This window comes from Artemia sp. Qi Xiang Cuo, chromosome 1, assembly GCF_049724085.1.
Source record: "Artemia sp. Qi Xiang Cuo chromosome 1, ASM4972408v1, whole genome shotgun sequence".
Lineage (NCBI taxonomy): Eukaryota > Metazoa > Arthropoda > Branchiopoda > Anostraca > Artemiidae > Artemia > Artemia sp. Qi Xiang Cuo.
In genome coordinates, this window is record NC_142794.1 from 25027692 (window position 1) to 25042189 (window position 14498).

A 14498-nucleotide genomic window follows, 5' to 3' on the forward strand; every position below is an offset into this window, starting at 1 on the left:
CGTCAAAGAGACGGGTGACGGGTAGCAATAAACTCCTACAATAATTCAAACTTAAAACGAGCAGAAATTACTTTCAAAGAATAAATGAAACAAAAAAAAATAATAATAATAAATAAAAAATCATTTCAAACATAAAATTAACACATACTAATAAAGGTGAATAAATAAACCAAGAACAAGTAAAAATTAACTGAATGCTCGGATTAAACTTAAAAAAGATAATACAAAATTACTACAAACAGGAATATGGCTACTACCCCCTCCCCCTATTCTAACTGTAAAAGCTCTATAGCATATTGCGTCATTTACACTTTGCTGAAAACGATATATATTATAAACATTTTTTATAACTATAACATAGAAAAAAAAATAACAATTAAAAACAAAATCTTTTAGTGCTGAGGTTTCCTTTTTCGTTGATATTTTTAAAATTAAAGCACACTGTTAAAAATAAATACAGTTTCTATTACAAAAGTTTCTGTAAAATTAGTTACATTTTTAATTATTTCCGTTAAATTAGTTACATTAGATAGCTGCATTAGTTGGTAAAATTAATTAGTTACGTTAAATTAGTAACATAAAATTAGTTACATTGAAGTAGGGAAATTAGCACAATGAATCGTAAACGATTGAAACGAATCAAAATGTAATAACGATCAAAATGTAATAAAGATGACACAACTAAAAACACAGAAAGATTTTTCTACAGTGTTTGTTGTTTTTAAAAGAGCAGAAATAAAAATAAAAGAGCAGAAATAGAAATAAAAGAGCAGAAATAAAAATAAAAGAGCAGAAATAAAAATAAAAGAGCAGAAATAACAATAAAAGAGCAGAAATAAAAATAAAAGAGCAGAAATAAAAACAGAAAGAAAAAACGAAAGAACTTCACGTCTGATTAACTAAAACGGTAGTTTTTAAACTAAGTCCGATATGGTGACGACTTTAGTTTATCATATAATCTCATTTGAAGCCATCGCTAAAAGTATTAGTTAAAGTCAATATAGTTAACATAAAGCCAACATAGTGCTATGAAACTTAGTTATATTTCATTACCAAACGCTTCACAATAAATCGTAAATAGATTAAATTAAATTAAATTTAGTAAAGATGTGAAATCTTAAGAAACAGTAAAAAAAACAAGAAATAAAAAAACTAAATTAAGCAATTAAAACATACTAGGAATCATAAATAGATAAAATAAAATAATCAAACAGTTCGTGGTAACGAACTGTAAGTAAGGAGCGACCCGGCTCAATGGTTTCAAAGAATAAATGAAAAAAAAAAAAAAAATAAAAAAAATAAAAAATCATTTCAAACATAAAATTAACACATACTAATAAAGGTGAATAAATAAACCAAGAACAAGTAAAAATTAACTGAATGCTCGGATTAAACTTAAAAAAGATAATACAAAATTACTACAAACAGGAATATGGCTACTACCCCCTCCCCCTATTCTAACTGTAAAAGCTCTATAGCATATTGCGTCATTTACACTTTGCTGAAAACGATATATATTATAAACATTTTTTATAACTATAACATAGAAAAAAAATAACAATTAAAAACAAAATCTTTTAGTGCTGAGGTTTCCTTTTTCGTTGATGTTTTTAAAATTAAAGCACACTGTTAAAAATAAATACAGTTTCTATTACAAAAGTTTCTGTAAAATTAGCTACATTTTTAATTATTTCCGTTAAATTAGTTACATTAGATAGCTGCATTAGTTGGTAAAATTAATTAGTTACGTTAAATTAGTAACATAAAATTAGTTACATTGAAGTAGGGAAATTAGCACAATGAATCGTAAACGATTGAAACGAATCAAAATGTAATAACGATCAAAATGTAATAAAGATGACACAACTAAAAACACAGAAAGATTTTTCTACAGTGTTTGTTGTTTTTAAAAGAGCAGAAATAAAAATAAAAGAGCAGAAATAGAAATAAAAGAGCAGAAATAAAAATAAAAGAGCAGAAATAAAAATAAAAGAGCAGAAATAACAATAAAAGAGCAGAAATAAAAATAAAAGAGCAGAAATAAAAACAGAAAGAAAAAACGAAAGAACTTCACGTCTGATTAACTAAAACGGTAGTTTTTAAACTAAGTCTGATATGGTGACGACTTTAGTTTATCATATAATCTCATTTGAAGCCATCGCTAAAAGTATTAGTTAAAGTCAATATAGTTAACATAAAGCCAACATAGTGCTATGAAACTTAGTTATATTTCATTACCAAACGCTTCACAATAAATCGTAAATAGATGAAATTAAATTAAATTTAGTAAAGATGTAAAATCTTAAGAAACAGTAAAAAAAACAAGAAATAAAAAAACTAAATTAAGCAATTAAAACATACTAGGAATCATAAATAGATAAAATGAAATAATCAAACAGTTCGTGGTAACGAACTGTAAGTAAGGAGCGACCCGGCTCAATGGTAACCGAAACTCTAGAAAACGGGTATTTTGATACCAATAGATATATCAAAAGAATAAGATTTCAATGCTGATTTCAAATATATAACTTTCATCAAGTTTAGTGCTACCCATCAAAAGTTACGCGCCTGAGAAAATTTGGCTGATTTTCAAAAAAGGGGGAAAGACCCCTAAAAGTTATAGAACCTTAAGGAAAATCACACCATCATATTCAGTGTATCAGAGAACCCTACTGTAGAGGTTTCAAGCTCCTATCTACAAAAATGTGGAATTTTACATTTTTGCCAGAAGAAAGATCACGGATGCGTGTTTATTTGTTTGTTTGTTTGTTTTTTTGGATTTTTTTTTCCCAGGGGTAATCGTATCGACCCAGTGGTCCGAGAATATCGCGAGAGGGCTCATTGGAACGGAAATTAAAAGTTATAGTTCCCTTTTTAGGTGACCAAAAAACATGAAGGGCAACTAGGCCCCCTCCCACGCTTATTTTTTTCCCAAAGTCACCCGATCAAAATTTTGAGATAGCCATTTTGTTCAGCATGGTCGAAAATATGATAAATATGTCTTTTAGGATGACTTAATCCCCCGAAGTTCCCAGAGGGAGGGCTAAAAGTTATGAACTTTACCCAATGTTAACATATAGTATTGGTTATTGGGAAGTATACAGAAGTTTTCAGGAGGTTTTTTTTCTGGTTGTGGGTGGGATGGGTGGGTCGGTGGTTATGTTGGAGGATCTGTTCATGAAGGAATTTTTCATGGGGGAAGGGAAATTGCCATGAAGGGGGCGCCGGACTTTCCAGCATTATTTATTGGTTATTGGGAAGTATACAACCATTTTCAGGAAGGATTTTTTCTGGAGGGGGGGGGGGGGCTAGCGGCGGGGTAACTCTGGAGACTATTTCCGTTGAGGATGTTTCTTTGGGATAAGGGATAGTTCTATAAAGGGGGTGTCATATATCCAAGAATTATTTAAAAAATGAGGAGAAATTAAATAAAAAAAAAGTTTTTTCAACTGAAATGTAAGAAAGACTATTATAACTTAAAACTAACAGAAGTTATAACGTATGTGAGGGGGGTATCCCCCAAGTCAATACCTCGCGCGTTACGCTACAGTTTTTTTAGTGCTTTCAAAAGAGCTATCTATTCTAATTAAACGGCCTTTGTGATTCAGTGGTTTGTGAATGAAATTTTTTTTAACTTTTAACGTAAAGAGCGTGGTATTGACTAAGGGAGAACCCCCTCATATACGTAATAACATATACGTAATAAAAAAAACAATAAAAAAACAAGCGATACGGCTCAATAGTAATCGAAACTTTTAAAAACGGAATTTTGATGTCAATAAATGTATCAAAAGAATGTGTTTATAATGCTGATTCTAAATATATAAATTTTATTAAGTTTAGTATTACTCATCAAAGGCTACGAGCCTGAGAAAATTTACTCGATTTTTTAAAGAGGGGGAAACATCCCCTACAAGTGAAAGAATTTTGATGAAAATCACACCGTCAGATTCAGCGTATCAGAAAACCCTTTTACATAGGTTTCAAGCTCATATCTGCAAAAATCTGCAACTTTGTATTTTTTGCCAGAAGAAAAATATACGAATATAGAAGTTAGTTACGTAACTTAATTTGTAAAGACATCCATTTAGCAAAAGAAAAGTAAAATTTTTATGCAAATAAAAGCTGCATTAACTAAAAAACGATCAGAAATTAAATAAAAAAAACAAGTTTTTTAAACTGAAAGCAAGGAGCGACATTAAAACTTAAAACTAACAGAAATTATTCCTTATATGAAATGGGCTGTCCCCTCCTCAACGCCTCGCTCTTTACGCTAAAGTTTGACTCTGTCTCACAACTTTATTTTTTAAAACAATAAAAAACTTTAGCGTAAAGAGCGAGGCGTTGAGGAGGGGACAGCCCATTTCATATACGGAATAATTACATTTCAACTGAAATGTACGAAGGAATATTAGAACTTAAAACGAACAGAAATTATAACGTATGTGAGGGGTTCTCCCCCAAGTCAATACCTCGCTCTTTACGCTACAATTTTTTTTTGTGCTTTCAAAAGAGCTATCTATTCTAATTAAACGGCCTTTGTGATTCAGGGGTTTGGGGCTGGCCCCACCTCAAAGCCACGCTCTTTACTATAAATTTTTACTCTTTAAAAAAAATTTATTTTTAAAAAAAATAAAAAACTTTTTCGTAAAGTTCGAGGCGGTGAGGAGGGGAGAGCTCCTTTCATATAAGGACTAATTACATTTCAACTGAAATGTAAGAAGGAATATTAGAACTTAAAACGAACAGAAATTATAACGTATGTGAGGGGGTTCTCCCCAAGTCAATACCTCGCTCTTTACGCTACAGTTTTTTTTTTAGTGCTTTCAAAAGAGCTATCTATTCTAATTAAACGGCCTTTGTGATTCAGGGGTTTGTGAATCAAATTTTTTTTTAACTTTTAACGTAAAGAGCGTGGTATTGACTAAGGGGAGAATCCCCTCATATACGTAATAACATATACGTAATAAAAAAAAAACAATAAAAAAACAAGCGATACGGCTCAATAGTAATCGAAACTTTTAAAAACAGAATTTTGATGTCAATAAATGTATCAAAAGAATGTGTTTATAATACTGATTCTAAATATATAAATTTTATTAAGTTTAGTATTACTCATCAATGGCTACGAGCCCGAGAAAATTTACTCGAATTTTTCAAGAAGGGGTAAATGTCCCCTACTAGTGAAAGAATTTCATTGAAAATCACACCTTGAGATTCATCGTCACAGAAAACCCTATTACATAGATTTCAAGCTCATTTCTGCAAAAATCTGCTACTTTGTATTTTTTGCCAGAAGAAAAATATATGAATATAGAAGTTAGTTACGTAAGTTAATTTGTAAAGACATCCATTTAGCAAAAGAAAAGTAAAATTTTTATGCAAATAAAAGCTGCATTAACTAAAAAACGATCAGAAATTAAATAAAACAAAAAAAGTTTTTTAAACTGAAAGTAAGGAGCGACATTAAAACTTAAAACGAACAGAAATTATTCCGTATATGAAAGGGGCTGTCCCCTCCTCAACGCCTCGCTCTTTACGCTAAAGTTTGACTCTGTCTCACAACTTTATTTTTTAAAACAATAAAAAACTTTAGCGTAAAGAGCGAGGCGTTAAAGAGGGGACAGCCCCTTTCATATACGGAATAATTTCTGTTCGTTTTAAGTTTTAATGTCGCTCCTTACTTTCAGTTTAAAAAACTTTTTTTTTTTTATTTAATATTTAGTAAAGGCGTAAAATCTTTAATTAACAGTTAAAAAAAACGAAAAATAGAAAAAAAAATAAACTAAATTGTAAACACATGCTAGGGAATAACATAAAAAAAAGCGTTTATTGGTTTTTGCAAGAACTAAAAAAAAAGAGGAAAAAGCGAAACAAATCACTGCTGACTAGCTACAGTTGTAGTTTTTGAACAAAATTCAATATGGTGTCTGCTTAGTTTATCAGATAATCTCATATCATAAGATACGGTGCCTTATGGACATATACTATAGTATACAACAATTTGTCTACATTTGTTCTGTTTATATCATCACTCCTCAGATTTTGTTTGAACACAACAACTTTACTGATCGGACATGAATTTTCATCATTTTTTATTTCTTTTCAACAAATGCTGTGAAAAATTCTTGCATCGTTTGTTGTTGTTTGACTTTTTATGTTTATTCCAAGCATGTGCAAATATGATGATAAGTGTGTTTTTACATCATCAAATTGGATTTTGCTTGAAAACCGCAACTTAGTTGATCAGACATGATTTTTCATCTTGTTTTTTATGTTTCTTTTCAACAAACACTTTAAAAAATTCATACAGCGTTCGTTGTTTTTTTGTTTTTTTTATGTTATTTCCTAGCATCTGCAAACATAATGATAAGTATGAGTTTTTATCATCAACCTGGATTTTGTTTGAAAACAACTACTTAAGTTTATCAGACGTTAATTTCTTGGACTTTCTTAATTTTTTGTATATCCCTTATTTTTGTTTTTCATTTTGTCTTCCTTTCTTCTGTATTTTACTTTCTAGTATGTGAAAAATGTTTAATCTATTTTTTTTTTTGCTCTTTTTTTCGTTGTTAGAGGCTCCCAGATGCAAAACCGAAACATTTGGGCTTCTATTAGGAATAAACAAAAAAATAGAATAATAAAGCAAAATAAAGTAAAGCAAAATAGAGGAAATATAGAATAAATAAAGTAAATTTGCTTACGGATATTCACTATCTTAATTAAGATTTATATCAGTTATCATTGTTGTGGTGTTCCTGCGCTGGGGTGGCCTCCTCTGTTATCTCCTACCATGTGTGTCTTCTTTTTTTTCATTATTGACATGCTTTATTTGTTATTTCGGCATATTTTTTTTATTTTTTTTATGTTTTTGGCCGACACATCGAGCCCTGCTCCCCGTCGGCCAGTTTAGAAAATTATTTATTCATGTAATTTGTTTGTTAAATAAACTTATTCTAAATAAAAAATCATACTTTTGTCTCGTTTTAATAATAAATGAAACAGTAGTGTGGCATAAAAAGCTATCCATCAAAATGCTACAGCCTACTAAACATCAACGGGTGTTTCGCTGTAAGACCGCGCTATTTTGGTCAGAAAAGTATCACGAATAGCTCTTAGAGTAGGGACAAAATACAAGGCAGTATCTATTTCCCATTGTCAGATTTTGAAACATCTCCTTACCATTTCTTAATATTTTAGGTAGGTAGAAGATAAATGGTAGCAATAAATTTTCAGGCTCAGGATCACGACTGCAGCCACACCTTAAAGAATGGGTCACAAATTTTACCCCCCCCCCCCACTGTTCAGATAAAAAATAAATATAAAAAAATTCCATAGAAATTCAAGATTTTTGGTTTATTACGGCTAAATGTATTTTCCATAGATAGTACCCCTACCCTAACCCTTAATCCCCCCTCAAAATTAAATCCTGAGTACGTTCGTTCCGTTACTAGCTATTTTATTGGATACATCGTCTGTCGGCATGTACCACAGTTTCTTATGGTTTTTACAAAAAAACGGATTGTCTTAACCACCGATATTTTAATTATGCCAATTAAATGTCTCTCTGTGCTAGTTAAAGGCGTCAATTCAATTCTACCAATTAAATGAGCCAATTCAATTAAATACTCCAACTAAATTGGCTTCTTTCGTCCTAATCCATACTGTGATAAAACTTTTTTCAATAGAAAAGGGGAACAAAAAAACGGACGAAAATGAAGTAAAAACACCATTAATAAACAAATATCTTACCATTTTCCCCAGAAAACCTGTTCCAACTGTCTCTGCTGAAACTCCTCGAATGTAAGCAGCAAACCTTTCTTGGACTAGAACTATAAGCATGATCCCAACGAGACGAATTAATTTCACTTTCCTATATTTGGCCTTGGGATGAATTCCTCTTAATACTGCTCTCCTGGAGAATAACAAATCTTCAATAAAAGAAAGAACGGGAGAGAGTGTGAGAGAGAGAGAGAGAAACACAAAGAGAGAAGGAGAGATAGAGGGGAGTGAGGATATGTAGATATAAGGAAAGGAAGGGGGATGGAGAGAGAGGGAGAGAGATTGCCAAAATTCATAATGCTATTATGCGCGTACAAAAAAAAAGAAGAACAATCTGAATTCCGTTTCCAACTATGAGTCTGCCATTTAATTATAGGTGTGTTCTAGAAACTTGTTTTAATTAATATACTTCTCAGCTGGCTTTTAAACATTAGTAGCAGGTTTTAAAAAGAAAAAAAACACACTTTTAACTAATTGATTAGCTAATTCAAGTTGATCAGAGGACACAGTCTACAAATATTCTCTGAACAAATTTAAAGACAGATTCAGCCTAGTATTTACTTCTTATTATAAATATAAGCTTTATTCAATTTAATATTGCATGGTTCGGTAGCGTTATATGATCCCGCTAATAAAAATACATAAGAATATTGGAATACCATTTTGTTCTTGGTTTAATACTGTTTTATAGACGAACAGTTCTTCTTGTTCTTCTAAAAATCATCACCTGGAATCCGAGTCATACCTCTTTTGACCTCAAAGGAGTTTTATGAGTGTTCTTTACTTTTCCCTCTCCTCAATCAAGGAAGGTCAAGCAGGTCTTAGAATTCGGGGTGACCATGCCAAATCAAACTCTTACACCTCAATAAATGGATAATCTCAAGGAACAGACTTCTGTGCTCCTTTACTGGCAGTATGGTATTCAGTAAATCCCTCATGCCTGGCTAACTTACAAGGCCATATCCAGGATTATTTCAGGGGGGGGGGGGGGGGGAAAGGAGGGGCATATAAGCAAATTTTCAATGCATTTCGTAAAGTTTTTTTTTAGGACAGAAGGACAGACTTCTGTGCTCCTTTACTGGCAGTATGGTATTCAGTAAATCCCTCATGTCTGGCTAACTTACAAGGCCATATCCAGGATTTTTTCGGGGGCGGAAGGGAGGGGCATATAAGCAAATTTTCAATACATTCCGTAAAAAAAAATTTGAGGACAGAAGAACAGACTTCTCAGCTCCTTTATCGGCAGTATAGTATTCAGTGAATCCCTCATGTCTGGCTAACTTACAAGGCTATATCCGGGATGCTTTCGGGGGGCGGAAGGGAGGAGCATATAAGCAAATTTTTAATGCATTTTGTGAAGTTTTTTTTTTAGGACAGAAGAACAGACTTCTGTGCTCCTTTACTGGTAGTATGGTATTCAGTAAATCCCTCATGTCTGGCTAACTTACAAGGCCATATCCAGGATTTTTTCGGGGGCGGAAGGGAGGGGCATATAAGCAAATTTTTAATACATTCCGTAAAAAAAAATTTGAGGACAGAAGAACAGACTTCTCAGCTCCTTTATCGGCAGTATAGTATTCAGTGAATCCCTCATGTCTGGCTAACTTACAAGGCTATATCCGGGATGCTTTCGGGGGGCGGAAGGGAGGAGCATATAAGCAAATTTTTAATGCATTTTGTGAAGTTTTTTTTTTAGGACAGAAGAACAGACTTCTGTGCTCCTTTACTGGTAGTATGGTATTCAGTAAATCCCTCATGTCTGACTAACTTACAAGGCTATATCCAGGATTCTTTCGGGGGGCGGAAGGGAGGAGCATATAAGCAAATTTTTAATGCATTTCGTAAAGTTTTTTTTTAGAACAGAAGAACAGACTTCTGTGCTCCTTTACTGGTAGTATGGTATTCAGTAAATCCCTCATGTCTGGCTAACTTACAAGGCAATATCCAGGATTTTTTCAGGGGGTGGAAGGGGGGGGGGTACCAAACAAATACAAAGACACCGAGAATTTGTTTAAATGCATTTTTGTTACGTTTTTACGAGACAGAAAAATTTTTAAGGGGGTTCAAACCCCCTCCCCTGGAAACAGCCTTGCTAACTAACTTTTTTGATAATCTTCCTTGTGTTGTCTGGGACGAATACAAGAAGGTTGATAGAGCGTCTGGTCTGCGATTTTATTTTAAATAAAGCAAAAACATAAAGCAAAAATTCAGCAAATAGCACCTTAAATTCGCGTTTTCCTATGTGTACGGTAAATGTCGGTAGATATTAACAAGATCTTTTTTTCAGACCTTCAAAAAAAATTGGAGCAGAAACTTTGGTAGAGTAGACATTTGACGGTAGAAGTTGACCACGAAGGAATTATCCAATAGACTATCTATTCCCACGGGCATATCCAGGATTTTGTTCGGGGTGGGGGGTAAAACAACACTTGAAAAAAACGCTTCGGACAAAAATTTCAAGGGGGTTCAAACCCGGTTATCCCCCCACCCTGGATACGGCCTGGGCTATTTCTATACTATGAAATCTCGAAATAACACTGGAAATTCTTAAGAACAATGACAGCTGGGCTGTTTCATGTCGCGAAAAAATAGCTAAAACTCTTTAGCAAAACTGATCAGTAGAATCAATCATCCATTATAGAAGAACTACCATCCATGGATAATGGATAGATGTTGCAAAAAACTGTGGAACTAGCAAAAAACTGAAGGACTTGTCGCTTGTGAAAAAATATATGGGGTAGTGTATTTTACATTCTTAAACACCAGAATCCACTCTTGTTTACCAAATATTTGCTTAACACAGGTTAGAGTTTTCATTGCTTAAGAGACAGGCTCAATTTTTATGGGATATGAGAGAAAAATTGCTACAATTTTACGAGTTTTTTAAGAGAGAAATCTCCTTCCTCCCTGTGAGCAATTTTGTCCCTCGCAGTCTCTTACGATTATCTAAAATTTTGAATATATTATCAGAAACCACATAAATTGTAAGATCTGCAGGGGCGAATCTGTTGAATTTTTATTGAGGGGGAGGGGGCAAAAGGGGTATATATCTGGATAGTCAAGGGGCATGGGATATATAATAATTTTTTAACATTATTGGCAGTAACTACCCTCCTTGTCCCCCCCCCCCAAATGACACCCCTAAAGGTCTGTATTGTTCCTTTTCATTAAAGGTACCTTCGACGGGCATAGCTTAGAAAATCTCTATTTTTCATCCCCAATTTTTCTACCAAAATTTTGTATTTTCTCATCAAAAGTTCGGAGGTTTTTCCCCCAGATGTTTTAAATTGGAAGTGGAAGCAATATAACATGGGAAAGCGGTTCGGGGCTTTCCATGCAGATATCTCAGCAACTCCATTGCGGTCCTAGATTCGAAAGAAAAACAATAAGATTTTCATTTTAAATCTACGTTTGGCGACTATTAATATATATGAAAGTTGAAGACCGCAGCTTTCGAGTGGAAATTGTTAAGGGGAATAATTGCAGTCATAGTCAAGCAGGGCCATATCCAGGTTTTTACGGGGGTTTTTACAAAAAAAAACTGTAAAAACGCGTCAAAAAGTTTTTTTTGTATTCATCTTTATTACCTTTTTACAAGTCGGACAAACATTTTTTTGGGGGGGGGGTCAAGCCCCCTGACCTCTCCCTGGATACTGTCTTTATTAAAAAAGGACCATTCTCAAGGCTATGTTTTATTCACAGCCTTGACCCCATTGCCTATGACCTTTCAGATTTCACTTACCTCTTTTGGAAAACGCTTCTTTTGCACATTTCTAAGTTACACCTCAGTACCATTTGTTTTTTTTTATATTGCCTTGTTTAGCTTCATCTCTTGTATTACCCTCGTCCTTGAAATAAATATCGAAGTCTAATAGAATAGTAGTAGATATAGAATATTAGGTTTCTCGAGGAAAGACCGTGACTCTTCTTAAGTTTCTTCATTATTGCCCATTCGGTGTTGAAAGCTATGAAAATAAATTTAATTTTTGTGTCTTCGCTCTTGGGATTAGCCTATCAAGTATCAAAGATGTTGTGTTGTTTATTTGACAGTTTATTCCAGAATGTACGGTTTCTTTACTATTAGGTACTACGGTTATGAGGAGAGAAACTAAAAAGAATACGACCTTTCATTTATTCATATTTTATGTATTTTGACGCTAATGATTTAACCACTTAATCCTTTGTACCTAAACTCGATGAGGCAACTGTGACTATTTACAACCGTGACTACTTTCGTTTGTAACTAAACTCGATGTGGCAACTGTGACTATTTACAACCGTGACTATTTTCGTTTGTAACTAAACTCGATGTAGCAACTGTGACTATTTACAACCGTGACTACTTCCGTTTGTACCTAAACTCGTTGCGGCAACTGTGACTACTTCCATTTGTAACTACTCGCAACCGCAACTAACTGCGACTTCGATTACTTGTGGCTGTGACTCTAACTATTATTGACAGTGATTGTGACTATTCGGAACTGTGATTGGAACTAAATGCGACTGAGACTAAAACAACTTATTGCGTTTGCAGCTACTTACGACTGTTACTGCTACTACTTATGACTGTGACTGCGATTACTTGATATAGTGACCGCGACTTGATCACGGTCATTATGGTCACTTGATAATATATATAATAATATTAATAATAGTAAAAAATAATGACAGTATAATAATATACATGTTATTAATAATAATATTTATTAGTAATAATACTCATAAAGTATTAATTACCATCTTTATTAAAATGCTTCAAACTTGGGTCCCAAGTATGCTTCCATCATTAGCCACAGGTAGGGATACCACAAACATGCCACATTCTTCGCCTACGCTCCCTAATATATCCCAAGCACCTTATATCTAATGTCAACAACCCTGATTAATAATACTTACAACCACTCTTCCTCTTTTGGTGTATCCATGAAGACATAGGCCTCTTTGCTCAAATCCAGCTCTTGAAAGCCAATGGCATACATATCTGGAGGCTCATCATCACAGGCAAGCCAATCAGATAGTGAGGTTGTGGGTGATTTCCCGTTAACATTATATGTTCCAACAAATAGTCTGGAAATGTAGTAAATTACAGGAAAATAATAAAACTCTTCCGAGCAGGGAAAATTTAAATCTCCCCCCTCTCCCCGCTTGCGTGCTCGATGTCAGTACAAAATCTTCTCAGGGCAAAAATATTAATTAAAAGTTCGTTTTTTTAGTCTAAAATAAATTAAGAAATATGATAATGATAATGTTAAAATAAGGGGGTTAAGATAATGTTAAAAGCTGGTAGACTTGGAGCAAGATTTCATCTTATAAGCTAAGATCAACCATCTCCAACTCTAAATTTATTTACGCCTATATCTTTAGCAAGACCATAATAATAAATAATAATTTCGCATCATAAAATAATGTCACTGGTATTTCATAAAACTAGTTTTATCCCCATGTTGATTCAGATACAAGTCTTTACTACGCTTTTATTTGAAATAATAAACACTAAAATTGTAACTCCCAGACAGAGGATTAGTAGACAACTGAAAGTCAGATGTGTCCTATAGTAATAATAATAACTTATTTGCACCCTCTTTACACAAAAATGTACGCTAGAAGAGTAAATAAAAAGAAATAGACACTAAGCAAAGGAGACACACACACACAGATACGCACAAAAAACAAGGAAAAGAACTACTCAATTACAACAGTAACATTCACACCTGGCAAAAACAAGAATAAAAAGGAAAATAATAATTTCACTCATAATACAAAACATAGCAATTACTTTAACTTGGCCTACACGAACTAAAACATGAACCAAAAGAAAAAATAATTTCACTCAAATTAGAAAATATAAAAATTATTTCAACTTGGCTTAATGCAACTCAGAGGAATGTCAACTGTTTTATCAGACCGCTTACGGAATCTAATCGATAGCTCATCCATCTTTTCATAGATTTTGAAAACTCCATAGCGCATAGAAATATAACTGTTTCTAGTCCAAATAGGAAACTAAAGAAAATATTAGCAAAATGGAAAAAAGACAGAACAGATTTGACTCCGTTCGTTCGCAGAAAAAAATCGTAAAATCGGTGTAAGAAAAAATACATGGGGCACAAAAAAAATGAATTATAAAACCTATCCAATGTTCTTTTATCAAGTTGTCCCTTAGCTCTAGCAAGTAAATGTAAGATTTTCTCAGTTTTTCCTTCGGAGCATTTATAATAAGTATCCTTGTGACTTTAATATATATACCAAACGGAAGACCAAGATACTTGAGGGAAGCGGAAGCTGAGATTTTGGCCAACATAAATAATTACATTTGGAGGTTGTTGGGAGCCAAAAACAAGGAATTCAGTTTCGAAGGGGCCACTGAAAGTCCAATCTCCTGTAATATAAAGTAAATAGTATTCAGAGCAGTCTGTAGTGGCTGAAGATCGTCGGACATAAGGTCATCGGTTTGGACGTCATGTCATCGGTTTAGAAAACGTGACTTGCATCTATGTAGGGCCTAATAAGGTAAGGCGGAATGTGACGTGTAGTGACTCAAATAGCACTGTTAATATTGGCAGGACTCTAAACAGAACCCTGTTTTATTCTACGACGAATAAAAATGTGATACTGGTGTGGCCTCCAAGCTCTGCGCGGACTGATGCACCCTGATGCATTTTCAAAAGGGCAAGCACATATAAAATTGTTTCCTCCAATCCTCACAAGAGATAAGA

General features: G+C 33.4%; 1 protein-coding gene across 1 annotated transcript in view; it reads right to left on the reverse strand.

Annotated features, from left to right (window-relative positions):
• Positions 1 to 14498, reverse strand: part of Ocrl (Oculocerebrorenal syndrome of Lowe) — a 126798-nt gene that overhangs the window by 73197 nt on the left and 39103 nt on the right. The window contains 2 exon segments of the mRNA XM_089095911.1: positions 7753 to 7915; positions 12679 to 12849. Coding sequence (XP_088952037.1) covers positions 7753 to 7915; positions 12679 to 12849 — 334 coding nt within the window.